Source organism: Siniperca chuatsi, linkage group LG1, assembly GCF_020085105.1.
Source record: "Siniperca chuatsi isolate FFG_IHB_CAS linkage group LG1, ASM2008510v1, whole genome shotgun sequence".
NCBI lineage: Eukaryota > Metazoa > Chordata > Actinopteri > Centrarchiformes > Sinipercidae > Siniperca > Siniperca chuatsi.
The window spans coordinates 14812713-14839332 of NC_058042.1; the positions used below are offsets into that span (position 1 = coordinate 14812713).

General features: G+C 39.7%; 2 protein-coding genes across 3 annotated transcripts; one reads left to right on the forward strand and one right to left on the reverse strand.

Moving 5' to 3' along the window:
- The first annotated feature begins 5418 nt into the window (after positions 1-5418).
- On the forward strand, positions 5419-18551 carry LOC122866697 (cartilage intermediate layer protein, nucleotide pyrophosphohydrolase). 2 transcript variants are annotated; one of them, XM_044176833.1, is made up of 10 exons: positions 5419-5550; positions 5971-6061; positions 13317-13484; positions 13731-13781; positions 13969-14238; positions 14471-14650; positions 14790-15095; positions 15255-15363; positions 15475-15623; positions 15796-18551. In XM_044176833.1, exons 3-10 carry the CDS (start codon positions 13421-13423, stop codon positions 18153-18155), a joined length of 3489 nt encoding a protein of 1162 aa, XP_044032768.1. In that variant the 5' UTR covers positions 5419-5550; positions 5971-6061; positions 13317-13420; the 3' UTR covers positions 18156-18551. The 2 variants fall into 2 exon arrangements, with proteins under 2 accessions (XP_044032768.1, XP_044032683.1); XM_044176748.1 differs by lacking the exons at positions 5419-5550; positions 5971-6061 and adding an exon at positions 12315-12469.
- eif3jb (eukaryotic translation initiation factor 3, subunit Jb) lies at positions 18504-26558 on the reverse strand. The gene is made up of 8 exons (XM_044177244.1): positions 26401-26558; positions 26166-26254; positions 24059-24116; positions 22581-22687; positions 22370-22466; positions 20200-20370; positions 19997-20070; positions 18504-19710 (listed from the first exon to the last, which is right to left on the reverse strand). Exons 1-8 carry the CDS (start codon positions 26411-26413, stop codon positions 19582-19584), a joined length of 738 nt encoding a protein of 245 aa, XP_044033179.1. The 5' UTR covers positions 26414-26558; the 3' UTR covers positions 18504-19581.
- Between the last annotated feature and the right edge of the window lie 62 nt (positions 26559-26620).

The window sequence follows — 26620 nt, forward strand, 5'->3', positions numbered from 1 at the left end:
TCATACTAAATCAAACTAAATCAATCTCACAGGTGTTACACCAAAGTTAAATGTAGATTGATTAAAATGTAAATTTAAAAAAAACACCTGATATTGAGCTCTACACAGGGCTGATAATGTGTTTTATTTATGTATCCAAAATGCTTCTCCCTTTTCAAAAGCAATAAATCAAGATTGCCACATTGTTCACTTTCTCTGTGACCTGTGTCAAACACCAGAATTCACTTGTAGCAACAAGTGTGGAAGACAAGTAATTGATAAGCAAATAATCACAACCTGACAGAAACATCTTAACATGTTTGACTATGATCCATTTTTCATATCTTTTTGGTGTGCGGAGATCAAAACCAGGTCACCACTAGAGAGCAGCGGTGGCATTTGTGACCTCGATGGAAACGAGTTTGAACTTTGGCAAAATATGGAATTATAATAGTTTTATGCAAACAACCTGTAAATTCACACCCTGCATAAAGACAGAAAAAGGAAGAAATACAGCAAGAGAGCGAATTCAATAAAATGATTTGGCTTTCTGAGGCAAATAAGCTGCCTGAACACAGGTACACAAAGTGCTTAAAAGTGTGACCATACCTGATTCTTATTGATAATGAATATCTTGACTAGTATTGGTTGTTCATACTGTACTACCTGATGTTGCTGATGTGGACAGAAGAAGACTAGTGTAAGATGTGCGTGTGTTTGTTGGAATATTTAGGCCTAATGGCTTTCCCAGCCTCAGCATTTCCTGGCTGCAAAGGAAAACCTTTACAGGCTCTTCACAGAAAGGTCTTGAACTTTTGAATGAATTATGGACTGTTCAAATTATGAGCAAAAAACCATGAATGAATTCATTTCTACTATAACTGCACATCGGACACAGATCAATCCTCGTTACACATTGACAATTATCTAAACATTAGAGACTCTGTTTTAATGTTTTTTTTAAAAGTTAAAAACAGAATAAATTGGACACATTTCAAAATCTAAGTATTTAAATTTGGAATAAACATTGTAGCAGACTGAAATTTAAGTTAATTGTCATAGTTTATACAATAAATGAACTGAAATTGTTATTCAGAAGATAAGTTAATGGCTAATTATTATGGCACAATGACTAAAGGATGACTACATGTTTTTGGCAATGGGTTTTTCTTTTGGCTCAGGGACTTAGACGTGGAGGATAGTTGATTTTGTGAAAGAGTCGGGAAAAAGGAGATGGGAATGAGGCCACATCCTCTCATGTCAGAGTTTCCTAACTTTCTCCTACATGCCAAACACAAATACAGTACTGGTAGTATTAAATGTTTGTCAAACACATGCAGGCGACAGTGAAATATACACTTATCACATTTGAGTTGCAAGGTTTTGTCTCCATGAAGAACATCTGGCAAACTGACAGTTCTCCTCATATTGCCTTTCCTTCCATAAAATCACAGACATGGCATATATAAAATGATAAATCTATACTCACTTCCCAACAGATCTGCTTTTGTTAGAACATTTGTTTTTTGTCTGAATTTAAAAAAACACACATTGTTTACGTCCAGTAGCCAAGACTGTTGCTCAGATTGCAAACAGATGTTGATTCAAAGAGGATGTAACAATAGGCAGCCTGATGTTTTACATTGGAGATTAGCGCTGTGCTACAGTGTGTAATGCTTAGATAATCTTTCATGTATGCTCACGCAGATCAGCATGCCAATATTATAGCCTACAATTTCCCAAAAGACCCTAATTCAAAGCGGGTTTCACACAGTAATTACAAGCAGAAAATTGTGCGACAGAACTGTTTTTATCAGAGAAGAATATGTCCTCACAGATGAAAGCCGAGCACCAGACTTAACCATTACCAGGTCTGAAACATTTCAAGCTACTTTTGGGGAAACTCAAGCAAATCAGATTGAGTTCTTGTTTGTGTTGTGAGAGTGAATAATAATCACTGTCAAACAGGGACTATCAGTTTTCCACTGTGACTGTGGCTGGATTGATAAGTAGTGAGTGTGATGAGGGAAGGAACTGAAGGAGCTCCTAGACAGTGATGTCATACATTACCAAAAAAAACAAGCACCAGAGGTGATTGCACAGTCTCTTTCCAACTGAGGTCGATGGGAGTTTCATGTGGCATAGGCAACTTATTATTCGATACTTCATCAACGAGGTTAGGTTGCCAAGTATACTTTTAGAATGCAATCCAGTAATGAAAGACTGGCTTCCTGTGATCAATTATGTTGTGTTATTATGTCATATGTCCATCTACTTATGTCCTTGTTATGTAATATCATTACTTTAAATTACCTTTAGGTGATAGAAAATGAAGTTAGACAACTTTATTGACTGTGATACTATGATTTGTATCATGAGCTATCTGATACAGTATTGAACTACAGCCATTTGAAGTTTCGCTGTAGCAGATATTGACTTTTACGCGAGTTTGGTCATACTGTATATTAGTTGCTTATTGAGCTGGTTTCTCCAGAAAAATAAGATTTTTATTTCAACATAATTCATGTTTCAATTTCAATAATTCATTAATTGTTTGTTTGTTGTTTAGCCTTCTAAACGTCTTTTTACTTGTAATCCAACAAGTAATTACCTTAAAAAGATGTTTAAATGTATTATGTATGATCTGTGATTGCTGTTTTAAGCAATGAATATGAAGCAACACAGCATTTTTGTATTGTGTTGCTCCCGAAATCTTCCATGCAACTCCACATTTGCCCTTTGACATTGCTGTTTCCACTTTCAAGAACATTTTGACATGGTGTTGAAATTTAAATGGCATAAATGGCCAAAGTACACTGAAGAAGCTATATTTAATTTCAGTGAAGGTGTACAGGATAACTTTGTACTTACACAGCTCTGGCTCAGACTGGCTCCATCCTCTGTTGTTCTTGGCTGGAACATGAACAAACTGTTTTTTCCCTGTCTTACAACCTGCAACGGTTTTCCTCATTACGCAACTCATGAAATCATGTACAGTATAATTATTGTTCTTTCATGCCATGATGATGAGCTCTGTGACGCCTGTGTTCATTATTCTTCTCTCTCACTGACGTGTCAGCTGATACTGTAGCTGGACAAGGAGAACGGTTAGTGTAAGTCATGTCAGAAGACATTTTTTCCTAAATAAACTTGTCACAAAAGTGGAAGTAAATTTACAGGATTTAACTTCACTATGGTTTGATAAAGTGTACTGGGTGCTTCTTTTTGCAGAATACACGCATTAACAGTAATCCTAAAAAATAAACAAGTAGATGAACAAAACTTTTTAATTATTTGGATGGAGCAATGTTTACAAGACCATACCAGAGTCATTTTGAATTTATGCCAGTATCAACTGTCCCACTTTTTTTTTCATACACAGTGTACACTTTAGTAAATTTGTTTGCCTTATGAACTACCATTTGCTGCCATTCATGTTGAAACGTCTGGAAAAACAAAATGTGAGACTTGAAAGTTGCTACCCATACGTGATAAGCCCATGTAACAAGACCTAACAGTCTTCAGCCATGCCAGCTGTGAGGCTGCACTGCTTTGGGCTAAATGCTAACATCGGCATGCTAACATGCTCAAAATGACAATGTTAACATGCTGATATAAAACAGTTGTAATGTTTACCGTGTTCAAAATCTTTATTTCACCATGATCTAGCATGCTAACATTTGTAGAATAAATGTGTAATGTAGCTAAGATTATTACTGTCAACAAACAAGACAAAATCTCATCCACACTGGAACAGATTCGGTTTTCCCATCATTGTTTATCTGTTCCTCTTCCTGTAGAGCACATCCGGTCACAGCCAAACGCAGAGTGTTTTGGTCAATGGGATGCAGCCAAAGAGGCATCTTTCTTAGAGCAGCACAGAAAGCAGAATAGATCTGATATTTGATTTCACTAACAATGAATCGGTATATGTCTATATATGTATATAAAAAAAGAGATATCAATTAAGACAGGCGGTACAGTAAGTCAGACAGAGAGACACTGGGATGGACATAAAGCTGCACAGACTGTTCACACACAGAGTTTTGTGAGTCAGGTGTTTAATATTTTTCTCAAAGCGTTCATAGAGAGCTTTATGCCGCCTTTCTTGCCTGGATCTCAAAAGATCCTCCTTCCTCTGAGTGAGTCATCTGACTGGGGAATAGTTGATTGTGCAATACATGTTCCCCTCTTCTCCTGTTAGGCTACAGCTGAATCAAGCCAGATTTTAAATGACTTGAACCTCATGAAAACTCAAGATCTTGAGCGTTTCTTCCAGCTGTTGAGTTTCCTGTCTTTTATCTTGGGACAGAAAGCATGAATAAATGATTATCTTCACATAAATGTTCTGCTTCATGATCTGGATCAAAGTCTGTCATTCTTCCTGTTGTTATTCCATATGAATTGTATCCTCTATAAAGTCCAGTGTCTTTAATCAGCTAGAACATTTGTCTCCATTCATGTCAAAGATATTTCAAGAGGATTTGCATTAAGTGTTACACAGCAATTGTGAACAATAAAGAGAACAGAGAAAGATAGATAAAGGATAAGGTTGGTGATATTCTATGTTTTTCTTATTGTCAACAAATCAAATGAAAAGACCAAAATCAAGCAATGTGTTAGTCTGTCGATACTTTACAACTTCCCCAGCCTGTCTGTGGCTCCCAGCCCACAGGCCATTTGTTCCAAAAACTCCTAAAAAAAGAAAAAAATATATATATTAAAATAAAATATAACATTTTTTAACTTTTTTTTAAGGCTAACTTCTAAACAGCTGGGCACTGCAGTTTTCAGAAAGCATTACTCAAACAGGAGTAAATGCATTTGCTGGGGACTAATTTCAGGCACAGATTTGGTGCACTAGCAAGGATTTACAACAGCAGGACGATGTAGAAGAAAATGTCGTGGCGACAGCTTCATCATAATATTTCTGTATTTGAGTACAACTTTATTGTCCACAAAAATTGGAAAATTTTCTTTTTTATTCAGTTCATTAAAATATCAAAACATACACACACACACCACATAACAACAACACTGACAGTGGGAATACTCCGAGTAATAAAATACAATACACACAACACAGAATTGAACAAGCCAATCATCTGTGAGAGAAATGACTTCTTAGAGTTATTTGTAGCCAGAGGTATCCTGTTGCACCTACCAGGGTTTAGCTTCTCAAATCTGGACAACAGGGGACTTCAAGGTTCCTCTGTGATATGCAGAGCACTTTCCTCCTTCTCCTCCTCTGTTCCCAAAGAGTCCTCAATTTGGCTCTGTGGCCTTCTGATTAGTTTACTGGCCATATTCTTGACACGCCTCTATCCCTGTCTACCCTGTCATTCCCTGCCTGTCCAACAGTACTCCTCAGTCACCTGATCTTTACCTACCAGCACACCTGCCCCTCATTCCCCATAATCAGCCATTCAGTATATATACCTGTCCACCAACACTCATCCTCTGTCAGACTCTCTAGAGTGGTGTTAATGTCACAGTCTTTCCTGCTCTGTTTCTGGATTTGTTTGCCTCTGCTGACTGCTTGGCCTGGTGCTGACCTCTGCTTTGAATCAAGTAAAGCTAATTTTATTCCTACCTGCTCTGTTGTTAAGTCTTGCTTTTGAGTTCAAACATCACCTACCAGAAACATTACAATACAAAAACAGACAAGAGAATAAAACAAGCAGCTACAACATCACTGAGTTATTTGTAGAGCAGCAGTGTCTGTGGGGGGAAAGTGGGATTTGTGAAACTTGTTCAACAGATCGGTTTTCAGCTTACAAATTCTAAAATGGTACAAGATGTGCTAAAATGACATTCACTGAACTAACACTCAGGTTTGTCTTGCAGACATGAAACTGAGATGTGATTTAAGTCATTTTTTATAAAGAATGCAGTAGAGTACATGTAGGGTTACAATAATGTGAAGACAAAAGGGTTTTCTAGGGAGAATTTTCTGTTTTTCCTCAACTAAAGTAAAATCTCCTCCTCCAGACCTTTAGCACTGGGGTCTCCAGAGGTCTCCAAACCACGGTCCAGAAGGAAAATGGACGAGCTTGTTGAGCACATATCATCCATCTTCCAGGTCAGCCCCACATGTTTCTAATCTAGTCCTTAATACTGCATGTCTTCATGCTTTACTGAGCTGGAACTGGCCAGAAAACGTGAAGGAGGTGCTATAATCTTTACATGTTCTGTCCATAATGTGTCAGCAGCAAAACACGTCCTCTCTCTCTGCTTGTATCCAGGTTAACGTACAGTATCTTTACAGTCGTGTAAGTGGAGATAGGTTTGCACTTTGGTCATGATAATGATAATGGGTTTGTCTTACATCGTGCAAGTGTTCACTTTCTCCTACTTTTCTGTGTGACTGTTCGATAAGCGGTAATGTTTGGTTTGTGTAATGTAAACCTACTTTCTCCATCCCAAACACCACCATAAGTGTGTCATTAGTGGGGTCACAAGCGTTAAAGAGCAGCAACAAACAGAGATTCCATGATCATCCAATTGGGGTTTCAACTTCATCATCATCTGAGTAACTTCTGGCCTCTTTGAGTTTTCACAGATGAATCGTGACCAAATTAATTTGTCTTGAACATACTTAGGCGTACCACCAAACTACAGAGCACGTTCTTCCCTCAGGCTGTGAGACTACTTAATCAATCCTCAGCACTCCACCATATAAAATAGCTTTTATTTCTATGACATATATTCACTAATCTACTGTATATAATTTTTGTACATAACATTTGTTTTTGAGTAGCATAAAGAGAACTATAATCAAAATCTTGTTATACAACCCTGTGTTGTAAAATGATCAATAAATCTATCTTGCATCTATAATCAATATTTTTATGATAACAGTGTATCAAATGACAATGTGAAAACAATGTGACAATGTGTAAGGGGTCCTTGGTAGTGATGAACCTACAGAGAATTATCACTTGAATCTGCCTCAGCTGTGAGTTTCAGCTCATTGTTTAGCTGTCTGGCCCACAACTACTGTTTTATTTAACTCGCACTGCTCTCAGAGTGTCGTTTTCAGCAGCAGCAGGCAGCAGTTTTCAGTGAAAAAGCTTTTTAAAAACTCACTGTACGCTACCAGCTCAGCACCAAACGGCAGACGAACACAGTTAGTAACTAGCTGGTGAACATAGTGGAGCATTTAGCAGCTAAAGAGCAGGATATTTCCCTTGGTGGAGACCAACGATAGAGCTAAAAGAGAGTAAATATTGGACTTACATTCATCGGATGGCTAGAGACACAATTCCAAATGAATGATAATGTTGTTCCGTTACTGCTGGATGTGTAAACAAGCCACTGTTTGCTAACAAGTTCACCATATCAACTTCACAAAAGGTGATGATATGATGTTGTGTTCACACCTTGCTTCTGCTGCCCCCAAGTGGCCAGAAAATCCATTGCAGGTTTTAGATGAAATTAATTTTTGTTGAGATTTATTAGATTAACTTCCTTTGTGTTTATCAGGATGATGGACACAATTGAAGGAATGGTAAGTATACTGTATATGTTACATAGTTTATTATGTTATTATTTCTGTGTTTTTATACTGGAACTACATAACACTTTGCACATTACCTGTGGCTGCTGGTAATTGTTTAGCCTGGCAGAGTGATATACCCTAGGTACGAAGAGACGTAAAGTGATGTATTACATCTGCTGCCAGAGTCCTGAAGAAGCTGTCCTTATGCTTTTACTTTTACCCACAACCTAAAATTAGTTGTAATGCACTAACTAGTTAAAGATTACTAGTACCAAGCAAATATAATTTTTTTTTTCAAAGGCTTACAAAGACATCTCTGATAAATTCAAATCCCTGAGGCCTTCAGGTGAACATGTTTAGGTACAACAGTTGTTCTACCATAATGTCAATAAAATACAGTGTTTAGTCTGAAACATTTTAATCATCAGATGTCAAAGAACAGTCTGTCAACCTTTAGTCTGTTTGTGTTGCAGACCTCCTCTTTGGTTTATCGACTCATACTTTAAATAAGCACTTCTCTCCCAGACACAAAGTGCCCCGTCCTTTAATCTTCCTCCATTGAGATATTTATTGGTTTTGACTGTGAGTAATGCAGCCCAGTCTAATAATAAGATGTTTAAATCACATCAAAACTTATTTGGCAGGCTGTGTTCTAAAATTTAAGTGTTACTTTGATCCAGAGCACTCTGTTAGTAGACGATACAAGTTCAACACTATGCTCAAAACAAGAAGTACAAGAAAACACAACACTGGCAGTTGTCAAGTGAAAATGTTGTATATCATAAGTTAAAGGATAGGTTAACATATTTAGATCTGAAATGACTAGGTGATTAATCAACTAGTAATTGGACAGAAAATGAATCAGCAACTATTTTGCTAATCTAATCGTTTAAGTTATTCAGCAAGCAAAAACACCAAACTGAATATATCATTGTACACTAAATATATTTGGGTTTTTGACTGTTGGTTGGACAAAACAAAACATCTGAAGATGTCACTTTGGGCTCTGGGAATATATACTGGGCATTTTTCACCATTCTCTGACATTTTATAGACTAAACGTTTCGTAGATTAATGAAGAAATAATTGCCGGAGTAAGAGATAATGAAAATGATCATTAGTTGCTGCCCTGCATGCTTAATTTAATACTCACATGCTCACATGTACATTGAAAGAATTTTTGGTTGTTGTAATTGTTCCTCCTCTCCTTACTAGTTATGTCATCCCTTCCTAATACATCCCTTCCTTACACTAATGTAAGAGTTGGGAGACAAAAGACTTGAGCAAATGTGAAGCTATCCTTTAACCTGTAGAGCTGTGGAGCAGGAATACAAAGGGAGTACAGTATCTCAGTGGTGACTGCTGGTTAAACAGAGAAGACTCTTGTAGCTGAGACAGAGACAGAGCTTCATGAAATGTTTCTCCAGAGCATGCCGGGACAGAGAGGAGACAGAGGTTAGGCAGTTCGGGGGGGGTGTTGGTACCTAAATGACTCTACCAGTGAAAGTATGCAGAGCAACTTCTGTTACTGTCATTAGGGGCCCGGCATCACACAGAGGAAGAGAGAGCCCACTCTACTTCTTTAGGGTAAGTTCAGAGGAAAAAAAGTCATTCAGATTTGAGGAAATTGCCAACACATTTAAAAGTCAACACATTTGACTTTTGGGGAAGGACGGAATCTTTCAGTGTACAAGAATTACATCTCTGATGAAAACAGACAACCTCTATTACCAGGAGAGGTTTTTCCCATTGAGGATGAAATTGGTTTGGAGCACAGAGAGCCCTTTGAGATTAACCTTAAGAGCTACATCCCAACACTGGCAGATTGTTGTCAAGATAAGACTGAGAAAGCTTCATTCATCATATACTGAATACAGCAAATTGTCACTGTCAGGTTTAAACCTGGTAGCTCTAGTTTTGATGTTGAGCATATATACTGTTAATCTTCAGCTGAATGCAGTGGAAAAGTAGTAATACCACAGTGTAGAAATTCTCTGTTACAAGTTAAAGTCCTGCATTCAAGATTGTTCAAGAAATGAGAAAACAAGTATTAGCATCAAAATATACTTAAAGTACCAAAAGTAAAAATGCTAATCATGCAGCATGGCCCATTTCAGAATAACCTATGGTACTGGATTATAATTATTGATGCAATAATGTGGACATCATTTTAATGTTGCAGCTGGGGCTCATTTAAATTACTTTACATACAAACAAATGGTGAAACCAAGCAGTTAGAAAAAACTAATCAATGAAACATCTTTCTGTTTGTCGTATAAAATGTGTTCTGTTAAGTAAAGTAAGTATTTACTGTTGATGACAGATGTTGCCAGAGGTTGAGTGAACACCATTTGTTAGAAAGTAGGCTGTTTCGTCTCCTGTTGCCCGGTGACCAAACTTTGTGTGTTTGTGTGTCCATTCTCTCACTTTCCTATCCTCACATCATCACCCACCACCTCTGTCCGCCTTGTTTATGAAGACATAAAGTCCTTTGAGGACCTAAAAAAGTGCCATAAAGTTGTCCTCACTAAACGGCCTGTAAATGTTAGAAAAATACACCGCTGCAGAAAGCTACTGTCCACTCTGGCTGGAAGTGATGAGACATGAAAAGAACCTGACATCTGGAGGATGGTAAACACTGCTGTGCAATTAGTTTTGTTTGAATTTAGACATCAGGATCAAAGTCCACCAAACTCACTTGACTATGTTAATGAAAACATTTGTACTCGCATGCCTTCCAGACAAGCAAGCGTGTTTTTCCACCAGTTCTTCTTCTCCTGTACTAAAAAACAATTTGAGGATGTATGTGGCTTCACCAACAGTGATTTTCCCTGGAGCATTGCTTTGGTCTTTCATTACCTGCCTCCTGATTTTACCACAGACACTTATTTCCTCACACCAAACCAAACCACCTCATACTGAGGAAACACAGTAATGGTGGAAGGTAAACACGAAATAAGGTTGTGCTTGTTGAACAGAACTGTTTTTCCTCTGAGGAGAACCCTGTCTTCATGCCCTTTGCTAAGTAGTATCCATGCACTACAAGCACAATGTACTTTATGTATTCAGTAGTGGCCTGGGAACTGAAAGAAGCCTGGAAAGACTGAGGTGCAGGACCAGGTTATATTCTTCCCCTGCTGGGTGTTCTTTGCCTTGTAATTGACACGATGAGGTCAGCTAATGAATGTTGTGTGGAAAAACAACAGATACTGACTACTTTACAGGATCTTTACAGGACATGACTGGCACAAATGTATTTTTATAATCTGCTGCTCCACATCCGCTCCCAGTCTCTCGCTGTCTCTTTCTCTAGAATGTTGACCCAGTAGACAAAATAATGGAAACCCACATGGGTAAAACATGGTGAATTATGTTACAGTTGAACTACCCCGAAATCCCAAAACATTCCTGATGATTGTGGATTTTTTTTAACTTAATTGTAAACTATGCTGAGTTTCAGTAAGAAGGGAAGACATTTTGACCCCTGCCTCGTGTTGCTCACAGCCTTTTCTGGAACATTTTGCAGGTTAACCATAACTGCAAAGTTCTGCTGTTGTTTGAAAACTGTACCTGAACTTCAGTATTTTTGATCAAGCTGGAGATAAAGAGAGGTTGTCTAACTGATTTCTAAAGCTTCCTGCCACAGCAGAGCCAAACTGACACTCCCCTTCACAAAATTTTTACAAAATACTGTAAGGCACTATGCCAGATATTATAGAAAACATGTGGTGCATGTTATATTTTCTCAAAGTAGAACTATTCTGCTATCAAACATTTAAATTAAAATTACAGCTAAAAAAGTGCAGCTATGTAGGGAAAAGAAACTAAATTTAGGCTAATAAAAATTAATCTGACTCGTTATGGGAACATATTCAATATTAAAGGATCAGGAGCAAAAAAAGGGGGGGGGGGGTCTGGACAGCTGTGCTTTTGTCTGAGCTCTTTGACTTTCCAAAAAAGAAATAACAGTGACTGCAGCGTCTCAGTAAATCCCTCCATGGTTGAAATTAACCAACAGTTATAGGACAGACATGCAGTAACAGTATACAGGGCTTTGGCACATACTGATAATTATCATTATCAAGAGCACTCTGGCCTCTAATCAAACAAATGTTGCTGGTCTGTTAACTTTACATAAAGTGTAGATACACAGATGCCTATAAGATAAACAGGAGCAGAATGTTATTTAATTTAAAACTCAGTACCGATGCTCAAATTCCACTTTTAACATAGAAAAATAATATCTTAACTCAAGTTCCACTTATTTAAGATAATTTTTAAAAATGTTCTCTGCATTTTAATGAATTTACAAAACCACTTCTCTTTCCATTACAGATGGTCCAAACTAGAGGTCATGATTTGATGACAAAAATGTCAACATACATAATATTTCCATGATATGTGACATTACAGCAAGACAAAGTAATCAAGAATTAATGTGACTGTTTTTAAACTCTGATATGTGCTTAGAGCTCTATTTAAAATAAATGAGCATATCAAAGCCATTATACGATATTAGTATCACATGCTGGATTGTGTTTTTATCAGGCTTTACATTCTGCATGTTAAGTCATGCAAAGTACAGCAGAGCAGAGGACAAATACCCAGTTTGACTCAATCAGCATTGCCCTGGGGGGGCTTAATTTATTAACACCAGCATTTGTAACTCAGATTCCCTGACTGTCCTTCTTTCACGTGTAGCACTATCTAATAACCATTGGGTGTCATGGTTGTGCAATAAAGGTGATGAATTATAAGGATAATAGTGTAATCAAAAGACACTGTGGCACACTGCCGAGAGAGGAGGGAGGGTGCTGGAGGCAGAGAGGTATAAAGGAGACAGTGAAGGAGTGAGTTGAATAAGAGTGAAGAACAGACGAGGAGGAGGAGAGAAATGTGATAGAGAAATATAAGGAAGGGAAAGAGTAAAGACATTCCTGTACAAAAATCTGGGGAGCTCAGAACCAGGATAGTGCACTCAACAAGAGGGTAAGAAAGAAACAGATTATTAAATATGTTCATGCTTTAATATCAATCTGCTAACCATATACTTTAAATTATAAAGACAGAGGAATATCACAATCTCATGTGTATGATTAAAAATGTAATCAGAAAGTCTTTTGATTTAGTGGTTTACATTTAAAATGTTACAGCAAGTAAAGATTTTATTTAAATTTCAGAGCCTGTAATTTGAATATTATTGTAATTTTCAATTTGAATTATAATCTACAATACATTAGTCTTTACTTCAGATTACTGTTGGTACCTTACATATCTGCTAATAGCTTTTATTTTAATTGCAAACTGCACTCTGGTATATTGCATGTAACCCATTCTGCCCAACCCTAAATAATGTACTCATTATTTTATCAATATCCTTTCTGTCCTTTCAACTTAAAAGCAAAAGTGACAAATTACAATTTTGTTGTTTGTGTTTTTGTTTTGTTTTTTACATAAAGCACACAAATGCAAACCCTGTGTGTGGGTGTTTGGACTGTGTTGCCAGTGTTTCATCAGTGGATGCAGAAATGTTTGAGTGTTCCAGTGACAAATGGTGATGGCTAACACAGATGTGTAATCTGAGTAGGGGGCTCTGTTTAGACATGTTTTTTCACCCTAGAAGACAAGGAGGATGGAATCTATCCTTAAAGAAACATTATTGTTCTAGATGTGAACTATTGTTTTATTCAATTTGTCAAAGTTCAATACCAAAACTCCATGTAAGTATTTTATAACATATAACTGTCGATTTGACTCATATCTACAGATATGTAAGGTATGTGTTGTGTTACTTAAAACATTGATTTTTGTTGTTTCACCATCATTTTCCCACCAGTGAGGCTCTCCTGTCGAACTCCATCTTCTTTGGAGTTCCTGGTGTGAAACGCATATTAGGAGAGGTGAAAGTTCAAGGGTCAGACGTAGCGGCAGTGTGTGAGAATGTCGGTGAGGCCTCTTATTCTCATCCTGGGAATCATCGCAGCCACTGTTGTTACAGCTCAAGGTAGGTCACTCACGAAGATCCAATCTTGTTAGTGGCACATATGTATTGAAAAACACAGCACCCTCCCTCCAAATGTACACACATTTTAAATAACAGTCAAATGGGGACACTTACAAATCACATCAAAACACAGATACACAGTTGTGCGATGCAATACAAGGTTGGAGAAAAGTGAATAATGAGAGGCAGGCTGATAAGACAAACTTGCACTCCACACTGAAATCAATTTCGATTTGTCTCTTGCAGGATCATGGAGAAGGGACAACAAAGAGCACCCTGCTGTGTACCACTCTGATGGTAACTTTTATTCCAAACTTTTAAACCAAATATGTAGTAAAAATTTATAAAGTAAAAAATTTAATTTAAAGTAATTTTTTCTTGGTGGTTTGAGTCACATTCCTAACATGTGATTGACACAGCATTTTAAACACAGTTAGTATGAGCTTGTATTCAGGCCATGTTTGTTTCTGTACTCTGTGTCCAGACAACTATGAGTGGACCACATGGTTCAATGTTGATCATCCTGGAGGCCGTGGAGACTACGAGCAGCTGAACGCCATTCGCTTCTACTACCGCGCCCGAGTGTGTGAGACTCCCCGGGCAGTCGAAGCCAGAACCACTGAATGGGTCCCAGCCCGTGAAACTGGGGAGAAGATCCATGCAGACCCCACTGTGGGCTTCTGGTGCCTCAATGAAGAGCAGGGTCCTGAACGCAACTGCTCCAACTACACAGTCCGCTTCCTCTGTCCCAAAGGTTCAGTCTCGTAACACCTTTAATATTCATTCAGTCACCAAAAGTTGGCCTCAATGTAAAAACAAGATCCTACAATACCCTAAGACTTTTGAGTCTTGTACCTCAAAAGCCTGAGTTCTGGCTTTGCTGCTGATACGCATGCAAATAAGAGAGGACTACTTTGATGTTAAATCTCTTCAGGTGATTATTTGACATAAAATTATATTGTCACTTGCACTCTCTTTTCCAACAGAAAACAGTGTGAACATTCAGGGTACCTGGGGTCCGTGGTCAGACTGGACCTCATGCCCTGCCTTCTGTGGTCAGGCGGGGGTCCAAGTGCGCTCCAGAAACTGCCAATCTCACTCTATGCCTTGCAGTGGGCCTAAAGTGGAAGGGAAATCATGCAATGGACCTGAGTGCCCAAAATCAGGTGAGCTAGCCCTGGTTTGGTCAGACAGACCTTTCTTCTGCAATTCTTTTTTTATTCAGTCAGACCCTGACTTAGCTCATCAGATATGGGAGGCCCATTATTCACAAAATAGCTAACCTTGTTTAATTCTACTCTTTAGATTGCTCCCTGCAGTGTGTGATGGGGAAGGTTAATGCTGAGTGTGACGCATGCATGTGTGAAGAACACATCCTCCTGGGTTCTGTTCGTGGCGCCGGGGGTCTCACTGCTGAAGGGGCTGCCATCGTTCGCTCTGGCAAACTCCTTACCCTTACCGACCACAACGGGCATTTCCGCATCCCTGGTATCTGTCCTGATGGCAACACCACCCTGACAGTCAGCCTGCAGGGTCACACCACCCTTAGTGTTGTTGTGCCCCACAGTGCTGAACGAACCCCTGTCCTCAGTGTTCAGCTGAAAAGAACAGGTACAGTGGATGTCTGTGGATTTACACCAAAATATCTGATTGCAGTTCACATTACTTTTGTAACCAAAAAGTTAATTTTGAGCTGCATATTACTGACGAGTTTGTTAAGCATGTAAGGAAGCTAATAGTTAATATGTTGCTCCAATTGTGATTTGTCAGAGAAGCTTCATGTGTTGAGCAACCCTGAGAGCAAGGCCAGGAGGGAGGGACAAACTGCTGCCTTCTGCTGCAAAGTGGCAGGAATACCACAACCAGACAAGTACCAATGGTAGGACTTGTAATAGTGAAATTATAATCCACAAATGAGTCACATCTAATGTTTGAATAATATGGCATATTCAGTGACTTTACTTCTCTTTTGGTCCGTGTGAACCAACAGGTTTCATAACAACAGTCTCCTGGAGAAACAGTCTGAGAGCACCTTGGTCCTAAAGGATCTGCGTCCTGAGCACACTGGGGAGTACCACTGCAGAGCAAGTGGTCCTTCTGGGGCTATTAAGACCAAACCAGCTACACTCAAGGTCTTAGGTGTGTTCTCAATAAATTGACAAACACATTAAATACACAGAAACGTGAATAAACCAACTTTGTGAGCATTAAGTAGAGTAATACCAATGGGGTACATACTGTATTTTACTTCAGAAAGATGGCAGTATGATCAAACTAAATCAACATTTTGATTTCTACATCTCCCACACAGGTAGAGATGACCATTCATGTAATCCCAAGCCTGAATCCCACCTCATTCGTCTTCCACATGACTGCTACCAAAACAACACAGACTCCTTCTACTACGATGTGGGCAAATGCCCCTCAAGTACATGTGCTGGACAGCTGGACAATGTCATCAGGTGCAAAGACAAAGTGGTTTACTGTTGTGGTGTGCAAAAGATGGAGGAGAGGCAGCTAACATGCCAGGGCTACCAACTGCCCACCATGGTGGTGACTGAGTGTGGCTGCCAGAAATGTGTGGACACCAAGGCCATTGTGCACGGTAGGGCCATTGCTGCAGACAATGGTGAGCCAATGAGGTTTGGCCATATCTTTATGAATGGAGTCAGAATCAGCCGCACAGGCTACAAAGGTACATTCTCCATCCAGGTTCCTCCAGACACAGAGAGGTTAGTCCTGACTTTTGTGGACAACATGCAGAAATTTGTCAACACCACAAAGGTACTCCCATTTAACACCAAAGGAGGTACTGTTTACCATGAGATCAAACTTCTAAGAAAGAAAGCTCCTGTGACCATCAGTTCTACAGAAATCAACACTCTGGAGCTTGGGGAGGTAGAGGGCCAGGAGGCAATGGTTCAAATCCAGATTCCTCCCAATTCCTTCTATACAGAGAAAGGGGAAGTCTTCATGGGTAATGTAAACGCTAGCGTAACGTTCCTCGACCCCAGAGATGTCTCCACAGCAGCTGCAGCTCAAAGTGATCTAAACTTTGTAGGCGATGAAGGAGATACCCTGCCGCTGAGAACCTATGGGATGTTCTCAGTTGACTTTAGGGGTGAGGAAAACAATGAGCCCCTGAACGCAGGTGAAGTGAAGGTGTTGCTGGATTCTGCCCAGGTGAAGATGTCTGAGCACCTCAATACCATGAAGCTGTGGTCTCTGAACCCTGAAACTGCCCTATGGGAGGAGGAAGGAAGTCTGCAGGTGGAGAAGAAAAGAAGAGCCAAAAGGGAGGAAAGAACCTTTCTGATTGGTAACATGGAGATCAGAGAGAGACGTCTTTTTAACCTGGACGTTCCAGAGAACCGCAGGTGTTATGTGAAAGTGAGGGCCTTCCGCAGTGAACGCTTCATGCCCAGTGAGCAGGTGGAGGGAGTTGTGGTGAGTCTTATAAACATGGAGCCCACAGCTGGCTACTCCTCTAACCCACGTGCCTGGGGCCGTTTTGACAGTGTCGTTACCGGCCCTGGTGGTGCCTGTCTTCCTGCCTTCTGTGATGATCAAAAAGCTGATGCCTACTCTGCCTATGTCATGGCCAACCTTGGAGGAGAGGAGCTGGAGGCTGTCCCTTCTGCTCCCAAACTCAATCCCAACCTCGTTGGAGTGCCCCAGCCTTACCTGGGTAAAATGAACTACAGGCGGTCTGACCATGAGGACCCCAGAATTAAGAAGACTGCATTCAGCATCAATGTGGCAAAACCAAGTCCCAACACAGCTGAGGAAGGCAACGGACCAGTGTACGCATTTGAGAACTTGAAAGAATGTGAGGAGGCTCCATTCAGTGCGGCACACTTCCGCTTCTCGAGAGTAGAAGGAGACCGCTATGATTACAACACAGTGCCATTCAATGAAGATGACCCAATGAGCTGGACAGAGGACTACCTGAGCTGGTGGCCTAAGCCAATGGAATACCGGGCCTGCTACATCAAAGTCAAAATCAACAGCCCACATGAGATCAATGTGCGGTCCCGCAACATGGGTGGCACCCACCCAAAGACGGTAGGCCAGCTGTATGGCCTCCGAGACACTCGCAGCATCCGTGACATGGACCAGGCAACTGTTTCAGCTGTGTGCCTGGAGTTCAAGTGCAGTGGGATGCTGTATGATCAGGAACGTGTAGATCGTACCCTGGTGAAGGTGATTCCACAAGGAAGCTGTAAGAGAGATAATGTCAATGCAATGCTTCAGGAGTATCTGGTCAACCACCTGCCCTTAGCCGTCAACAATGACACCAATGAGTTCACCATGCTAGCACCTCTTGACCCTCTGGGCCATAACTACGGAATTTATACAGTGACAGACCAGGATCCCCGCACAGCAAAAGAGATTGCACTTGGACGCTGCTTTGATGGCACTTCTGATGGTACATCTCGAGTCATGAAGAGCAACGAGGGCGTAGCGCTGACGTTCACCTGTGGAGATCGTGAGGCGACGCGCCAGAGTGTCTTCCAGGCCCTGCAGAGTCCTCAAGGTCAGACAGTAACAAGTGTGGTGAGAGGAGAAGGCAGACAGAACCGACGCCGGCAGAGGGCCAATGCACCCCGCAGCAGTCGTAGACGTAACACCAGAAATCCTACAGGAAGACGTGCAGCGGCCACAGGCTAAACACTAAAGGTGAAGGCTCTACGTGACCAAATCAACACCTGCAATGGAGATGGAAGTGGATAGCGTTAATCTTGTTTTGATACAAACATTTTATATTGACTTTTTTTTCAAATTAACTGAATATGTAACTAAACAAAGCTAGGCCTATTTCTTGCAGCATCCTTTTAAGGAATATTTGCATTGTTTTCTGTCTCCCTTTACATTTTCAGTTGTACTGTGGTAAATATTTACTTGAAGCTGTAAATAGAGTATTTATTACACATGCTTTAATAATCAGTGAGCGAGGTGCTGTGTTATTGCATCAGTTTCTTTCATTGATGTTGTAAACAAGAACAGAAACACAACTTATCCTTTTGACCAGTGATTTATTAAATTAGATGCTTATAAAACACTGCAGATGCTGTATCTTCCATATTGTATGTATCCAGTTGTCCATGTAACATTGAAACTGGTCAATTGCTAGAAAAAAAAAAAGGAGAAATGCGCCCCTTTCAACCAACTGTAGCCCATATGAAGACATGGTGGGGTGAAGCCCATAAACCCTCGCTCCTCATCACACTTGATACAAGCCTGCAGCAGCAATGATTTGAGACCAGTCATAGCTAGTTAATCCACTTGCCTGATTCATACTTTATCTGCATTAGTAGAAATCAAATTAGTAAATTAGATTTGTCATGCACAAAAAAATACCTTTGCTCCATATTTTAAAGGATATTCCAGAGATGTATCAAGAGAATGGCTGTGGTTTTAAAGTCACATTTATTATACTTGTCTATCCCTTTTACCTTACAGTGAAATTCATGTGCTCTCTGTAAAATTACATTTACTACTTACATATTGTGTCAGTCTCAAATCACCCACAATGCAACCTTTCCAGAGATAAAGATGAATAATGTATTGAATAATTGTTCTGAATTTGGCAACCAAAGTTATAGATACTATATACTTTCCTGTAAGAGAACCATCCACAGGTAAGTGAGACCTATAATATATACATGACATTCTGGTTAAAGAATTTGCATAGAACCCTGTGTTTCTATGTCATTACACTTATAACTGCAATACTGTATCTGCCATTTTGACAGGCGCAACATTTAATAAACAATTTGCCCCGCCAAACTCAGACAACAGCAGTTACAATGTACTGTAATGTGTTCTCCATTGAAGCTGGGTCACAGATACTACATGATTATGTGTGTGTGAGTCGAGGCTGAGTGAGACAGAGAAAAGGCAATTCCATATGTATGAACATAAAGAGTTGGTGAAACTGGATGCTCCCTGGTATAGTCCCTCTGGTCATTGAAGCAAAATGAAGGGGGGCAACACATAGTTCAGATTTTCCAGGATGGCACTGGACAGCATGAGAAGGTACAGCTGCATTTCTGAGGGTTGAGAGGTGGAAAGGGCAGTGGTGATGTAGCCAGTGTCACATGAAGTCCTCATAATCTTGGGCGTAACCACCATCAAACTCTGCATAGTCAAGGTCATCTCTCAGCTGTGCTTTCAAACCGCCTCCAGGTACAACCCCTTTCTTCTTCTTCTTTCCTTTGTTTTGCTGTAAAAGGTAAATAAAAGTCACTTTAAAAGATGTACATTATATAGGAGTACACATTTACAGCAAGTTACATATTACACTTGAATGAACAAATATGACTTAGTATATATGACTCTTAGATTTAGTATAGAAACATGAATTATAAACAAACTACCAGGTCGTGCATACCACAGTTGACTTCTATGAGCACACATTGGGTGACTGGGCTAGGTGAACAGCACCCTCTTCTGAATATTAACTACAGATCAGAATTTATCTGAGAAAATACAAGCATGCAGTCACTCACTTTTTCTTGTTTCTGTTTTTCACTAAGTAGGGCTGACAGCGAATTGCTGACTTTCTTCAAGTCATCTACTTCCACTGTAAGAGGGAGACAAAAAAATGTTAATGGTCAAGCCAGCTTTAATTAAAATTTAAGGTACTGATAGTGAATTAGTGTAATAATCAATATTGTTAAGTAAAAATTACTGTAAAAGATGCTGGGCTTACGTGAAATACAGAGCTCCCGAAACAATGAATCCAAGAAACTTGAATAATGCACAGATTTTTCAAACTGGGATATTTTTTCTTTCAGCAATTTTTCAAACTCTGTAAAGTCTTCTTTGGAAGATGGACACATGGCGTCAATCCCACTGACACTGTTTGAAGTGCTGCTGACACCTGAAAAAATATTTTAAAAAAGGCAGTTTGATGTCTCTTGTAAGGATATACAGAGTTACAGATGCAAATCCCTACTTCTATAATTGGACCTTCAGTGTCTTGCTAGTGTTTGTACAGAATAGCGTCACCATTACATAGTTTGTCCATCAGAGAGCACTGGCAAGATGATTTTTCAATTGTAAAATGTCCCGCTCAGTATGAATCTTGGACAAAATTCTTAAAAAAACAAACAAATTGATTGTTTCTTATGTTATGAATTTCTGTTTTTAAAAATTTATTATCAGCAGATATCATTATCAGCTCCCAAATATCAATGTAAGTATCTGTCTCAAAACTCCAGCATCAGTAGGGCAATAGACCATATACTGTACAGTGCATCCGGAAAGTATTCACAGTGCTTCACTTTTTCCACATTTTGTTATGTTACAGCCTTATTCCAAAATGGATTAAGTTAATTATTTTCCTCAAAATTCTACAAACAATACCCCATAATGACAACGTAAAAGAATTGTTTGAAATTGTTGCAAATATATTAAAAATAAAAAACGAAATAAAATTATAATCACATGTACATAAGTATTCACAGCCTTTGCTCAATACTTTGTTGAAGCACCAATTACAGTCTCAAGTCTTTTTGAGTATGATGCTACAAGCTTGGTACAACTATTTTTGGGCAGTGTCTCACATTCTTCTTTGCAGGACCTGTCAAGCTCCATCAGGTTGGATGGGGAGCGTCAGTGCACAGCCATTTTCACATCTCTCCAGAGATGTTCAATCAGTTCAAGTCTGGGCTCTGGCTGGGCCACTCAAAGACATTCACAGAGTTGTCCCATAGCCACTCCTTTGTTATCTTGGCTGTGTGCTTAGGGTCGTTGTCCTGTTGGAAGATCAACCTTCGCCCCAGTCTGAGGTCCAGAGCGCTCTGGAGCAGTTTTCATCAAGGATGTCTCTGTACATTACTGCCTTCATCTTTCCCTCGATCCAGACTAGTCTCCCAGTTCCTGCCGCTGAAAAACATCCCCACAGAATGATGCTGCCACCACCATGCTTCACTGTAGGGATGGTATTGGCCAGGTGATGAGCGGTGCCTGGTTTCCTCCAGACATGACGCTTGCCATTCAGGCCAAAGAGTTCAATCTTTATTTCATCAGACCAGAGAATTTTGTTTCTCATAGTCTGAGAGTCCTTCAGGTGCCTTTTGGCAAACTCCAGACAGGCTGTCTTGTACCGTTTACTGAGGAGGGGCCTCCGTCTGGCCACTCTACCATGCAGGCCTGATTGGTGGAGTGCTGCAGAGATGGTGGTTCTTCTGGAAGGTTCTCCTCTCTCCACAGAGAAACACTGGAGCTCTGTCAGAGTGACCATTGGGTTCTTGGTCACCTCCCCCAATCGCTCAATTTGGCTCTAGGCTCTAGGAAGAGTCCTGGTGGTTCCAAACTTCTTCCATTTACAGATAATGGAGGCCACTGTGCTCATTGGGACCTTCAATGCTGCAGAAAATTTTCTGTACCTTTCCCCCAGATCTGTGCCTCGATACAATCCTGTCTCGGAGGTCTACAGACAATTCCTTGGACTTCATGGCTTGGTTTGTGCTCTGACATGCACTGTTAACTGTGGGGCCATATAATAGACAGGTGTGTGCCTTTCCAAATCATCTCCAATCAAGTTGCAGAAACATCTCAACTATGATCAGTGGAAACAGGATGCACCTGAGCTCAATTTTGAGTGTGATGGCAAAGGCTGTGAATACTTATATACATGTGATTTTTTCGGTTTTTAGTGAAGTGCTGTGAATACTTTCCGGATGCACTGTACACTTCATTTTTGCCCACCCCTCAGAAGTTGAAGTTGTTCTGGTTTAACTCACTCTTAAGTAAAAGTATTCGGTAGTTGTACAGTTTCATTTATACAAAAAGGGAAGTAGTGTGTATTGTAGAAGACTACTAAATGTTTGCTATAAAAAAAGGAACAAGAGTTTTCACATTTGATCCTTTCTTACCAAAAGCATCTTTTGCTAGCTCCAAGTCTGCAGCTTCCTGTAATTGTTTCACTCTTAACTTCTCTGCGAGTTGTTCTTCAATAGTGAGCTCCGCTTGCTGTAATAACAGATGCCACAAAGTCTAAATTAAAACATTATTAGAGATGACAGAGAGGACAACGGTTTTGTGTATTATATAGTTAAAAAAAAAACAAAAAAAAAAAAAACTCACTTTATCCTGCAACTCTCTCTCCTTCTGCTCCTGCTGTTTTTTCTTTAACCGGTTTTCTTTCTCTTTGATCTTCTCACTCAACCTTTTCTTTTCAGAAACCTTTGTCTCTGAAAATTAAAATAATGGAATATTAAAACATGTGAATTTGCTGAAAAAGCAGACAACTTAGCCACTGATTAACATACATTACAATGCATTATGTTCTTGTGAAACAGGCGGCAATTAAATACATACCCAGATATACAAATTCTTCAGGGGTTAAAAAGGTGACAAAGAAGCGAATCCCCCAGGGGGGTGCAGTGGCATGCCCCCCCTGAGGAATTAATGTAAGTATCAGCTTTAAAATGTGGATATTCTAAGAGATAGTAAAATTAATGTGGTTTTTGCTCTTTACAGCTATTGCAACTGCTGTTTGGTCAATTGACAGGGTGTAGATATGATGTTTAAAAATTAATTTCACAACCACTACAACTAAAAGAAAAAGGTCATTTCAATTCAGCTGTTTTCAGCAAGCTTGGCATTTGCCCCCTTATCAAGCAACATAATTAGGCTACTGTAACAAGAGTTCCATTTACAACTACAGTAACATAGGTCGATTTTAGCTAGGTTAAATTTCTGCACCACTGTTTTATTCCCTTATTGTATAGTTTTAGCTTATATTTTATATTTGATCTAGATTTTAGGCTCTACTGTTAGTGTTATCTGTATGCACCGGGGGTCTGAGAGTAACGCAATTTCGATTCTCTGTATGTATGTAATGTACGTGTGGAAGAATTGACAATAAAGCAGACTTGACTTGACTAATTAGTCTCATGTTCCAAAACAAATCCAAAAGCAAAATGTTTAATTACATCATGGTTATGATAGTATTAGCCTTGCTAATATTATCTTAGCATAAAGAAAACTGAACCATCGGGGGCTACCGTTAAGATGGCACTTAGGCTGAGGAGTTCAACTTGTGTTGTAATCGTTGGCAAAATGGTAATGTTAGTAATGTTAAACAAGAAGTCCCAGAGCCCTAACATCAGTAAAATTATACAAGTGGAATTTGGAGCAACAAGTATGCTAGCTAAAGTTAGACTCCATTGAAATAACATTAACACCTAACGTTACATCCAAATTGTGATGGCTAGCGTTCGCTAAATCAAAACAACTCAACCGTATCAGGCTAATTTAACAAGCTTGACATATTGTCATATCAGCCAATTAAGGTTATATAACACTAGATTCTTAAGGCTTGCGGGTAGTTAAAATCTGACCTCCCAGAGATATCCCTCTTCAGTTTTCACTCTTCTCAGGTGCATTGCACGTGCCAAGCACAGAAGCAAGAAGACTTTTTTTTGACAACTCAGAAGGCATGGTTATCATTTCATTCCCTGTGACTCTGTCCTCGCAGACCTAGACTGACCACCCTAATTTCAAAAACTCATAGGATCTACATAAATCACACAAATTACCTATTTTGCAGCCCTGCATACCTGTTTTTGTCATCTCTGCTTTTTTCTCCTCATCTTCATCCTCATCATCCCAGTTGTCCTGTGAACAGAAAATGTGGGATAGTTGCCATCTTATTATGCAGCCTTCGCAGTGTTGTGGAAAAAATAAATAAAAAACATTAATTGAGCCAAATGTTAATTAATATTGCAAAAAAAAACATGAGTTAGTTGGAAAGCATGTTTGAATAATGAGGAAATAAACCAACTTTTCAAACATAACACACAAACAAACTCAGACTTAAGACAAATCAGAGACATGGCAAAAATTCCCATAAACACACACACACACAATGTCCTAATAATTCCAGCACTTCAATTACAAATCGGTCCTGATTTGAATGAGGAAGTGTTCAGACAGGTTTACAGCCTAAATTAATGCAACTACACATTCATCAAATGTCAGTAAGATCACATTGTGTTGATGTGATTTTATTGTTCTACAAATTTTTGTTGTCAAATGAATGAATCTGAGCAAGCTGTAATTAAAAACTAACAAAATTAGTTATTTTAGTTTTTCCTTTAAAGAATTTGATCTCATGTAATACTAAACAGGGGAACATGGTTCATTGCTTAGAACATCAGTTTGATTATTTTATGTGTGATTGTGCGTACATCTTCCATATTGTCATATTGTTATTGGAAGATATCAAAGATAATATTGAGATCATGATTTTAACCATAACAGCCCTACTTGACACTGCCTTAAGAAAGCACCGCTAGTGCTGGGGACTGATCCAGAAACCAAGTTCAAACAATGCAATTCAAGGTCTGCCAAGTAGTCAGTGGTGTAGTGCAACAATATTCACAATCATTTAAATCCTATCCATTACCTTCATTCAACAACTAGCAATAACTAAAACGTCTTTCCCACACTTCTCTGCAAAATTGAATACTTGACAAACTGTAAATGGAATAACTAACTCAACTTTACACATTGAGTAATGTGCTTATCTCAGCATACTGTAACAATAGCTCAATACAATCCACTTGGGATTACAAATGAATTTATTTTGAACGGTAATTACACATTATTAATGTGTTGGTCCTGGTTTGCCACAAACATTTTACCCTGCTTGCTGAATAAGACCGGTTTGTCCTACGGATGCCATGAACTCATCGGTTTCTTTAGTTATATGTGACAGAAAACGTAACAATTGAAGAGGCCTCTACCAGCACTTTCCCTGGGTGAATTATCTGAGGTTTCTGGACAGCCATCATGTCGACATCCAATCAATAAGCACTTGTATTGCAGTATCAACTGAGCACCAGTTTCCTACTACACGCCTGTTGTAACGTCGGAAAGTTCTAGGCCTAGTTCTTGGTTGAGTTGAGTCATCAATCCAGATGATGATTTCATCTGACTGTGGCTAAAGTTGGTTAGCAAGCTAACGCTGCCTCATGTTGAACTTATCCCAAGCCGAGGGAATTCAGGACAGGACACAAATGCTAAGCTCCTATAATCATTTAATGCTACCAACATTGGGCAGTGATGGGATAGCAGTCCACATTAACCACACATTACCCATTTACTCCAAACCACTTGAGTTAATGTCGCTATCGTCGAGGGTACCCAACATGAAAGCTCATTTTCAGACTCAAGCTGATATGGGAGCTAGCGAGTTTGCTAGCTAAATGGCCCGGTAAGGTCAGCTTCAAGCTACGCTATCCAAGAATTACATCGCTTATTGTCAGATTTCAAATAAAAACAAACAACATTAGTGTCCCGAAATCAAGCTGAATCCACAACCGTTGACTGGCACGCTGACATGCCCTGTTGCCCTGTAACAGTACGTTACGACAGTTGAAAACCGAATAGTAGCATAACGGTAACGTTAGCTAAATTGGAGTTACTACAGGCTGCCTGGGAGCCACATGAGTTAGCCGTCAGCTAGCATGAAGCTAACTCAGGCTCGGAGGTTAGGCTTGACAGGCAGCCTGAAACCGCGTCGAAGCATGGCATCACAGCGGGGGCGACAATGCTTCAAGCCAACGTTAGCTTGACACTATCCGGACCATCTAACCTTAACCAGACAAACGACGGCTGACATAAATCCCATGTGTTTGTCAAGTGTTTGTCATATCAATTTACCTTAACCTCTTCCTCTTCGTCTTCGCCTTCCCATTTGTCCATCGCTGCCGCCTTTTTAATCGGCTCCTCCGGCTCGAAGGTTTCAGCGTCTGTAAAAACGACAACATGAAATTCGTTAGGCCAATCCACATCTAACGAGCGAGTTTGACAATAGCGGAGTGTTAAGTTCGTATAACAAAGACTGTGGGAAGCGGATGATGTACAGATAGCTATCCTTCCCAACTTAGTTTCTCACCCCAGTCCGCCATGTTGGCTGTGTTGGTTGTGTTTGACAGGCTCGCAGTGAAGTCAGTGCTGCAGCCCGTTGGCCACGTTCAGAAACAGCTCCCACCTTCTGGACGTCACTCTGTGAGCTTGTCTAGTGTCAGACTTCTCTGGACTCAAGCAATATGACACTGATATGGCAACCCGGGTATTTTTATTTAATTAAATAGTAAACATAAGGAGGGTGATGT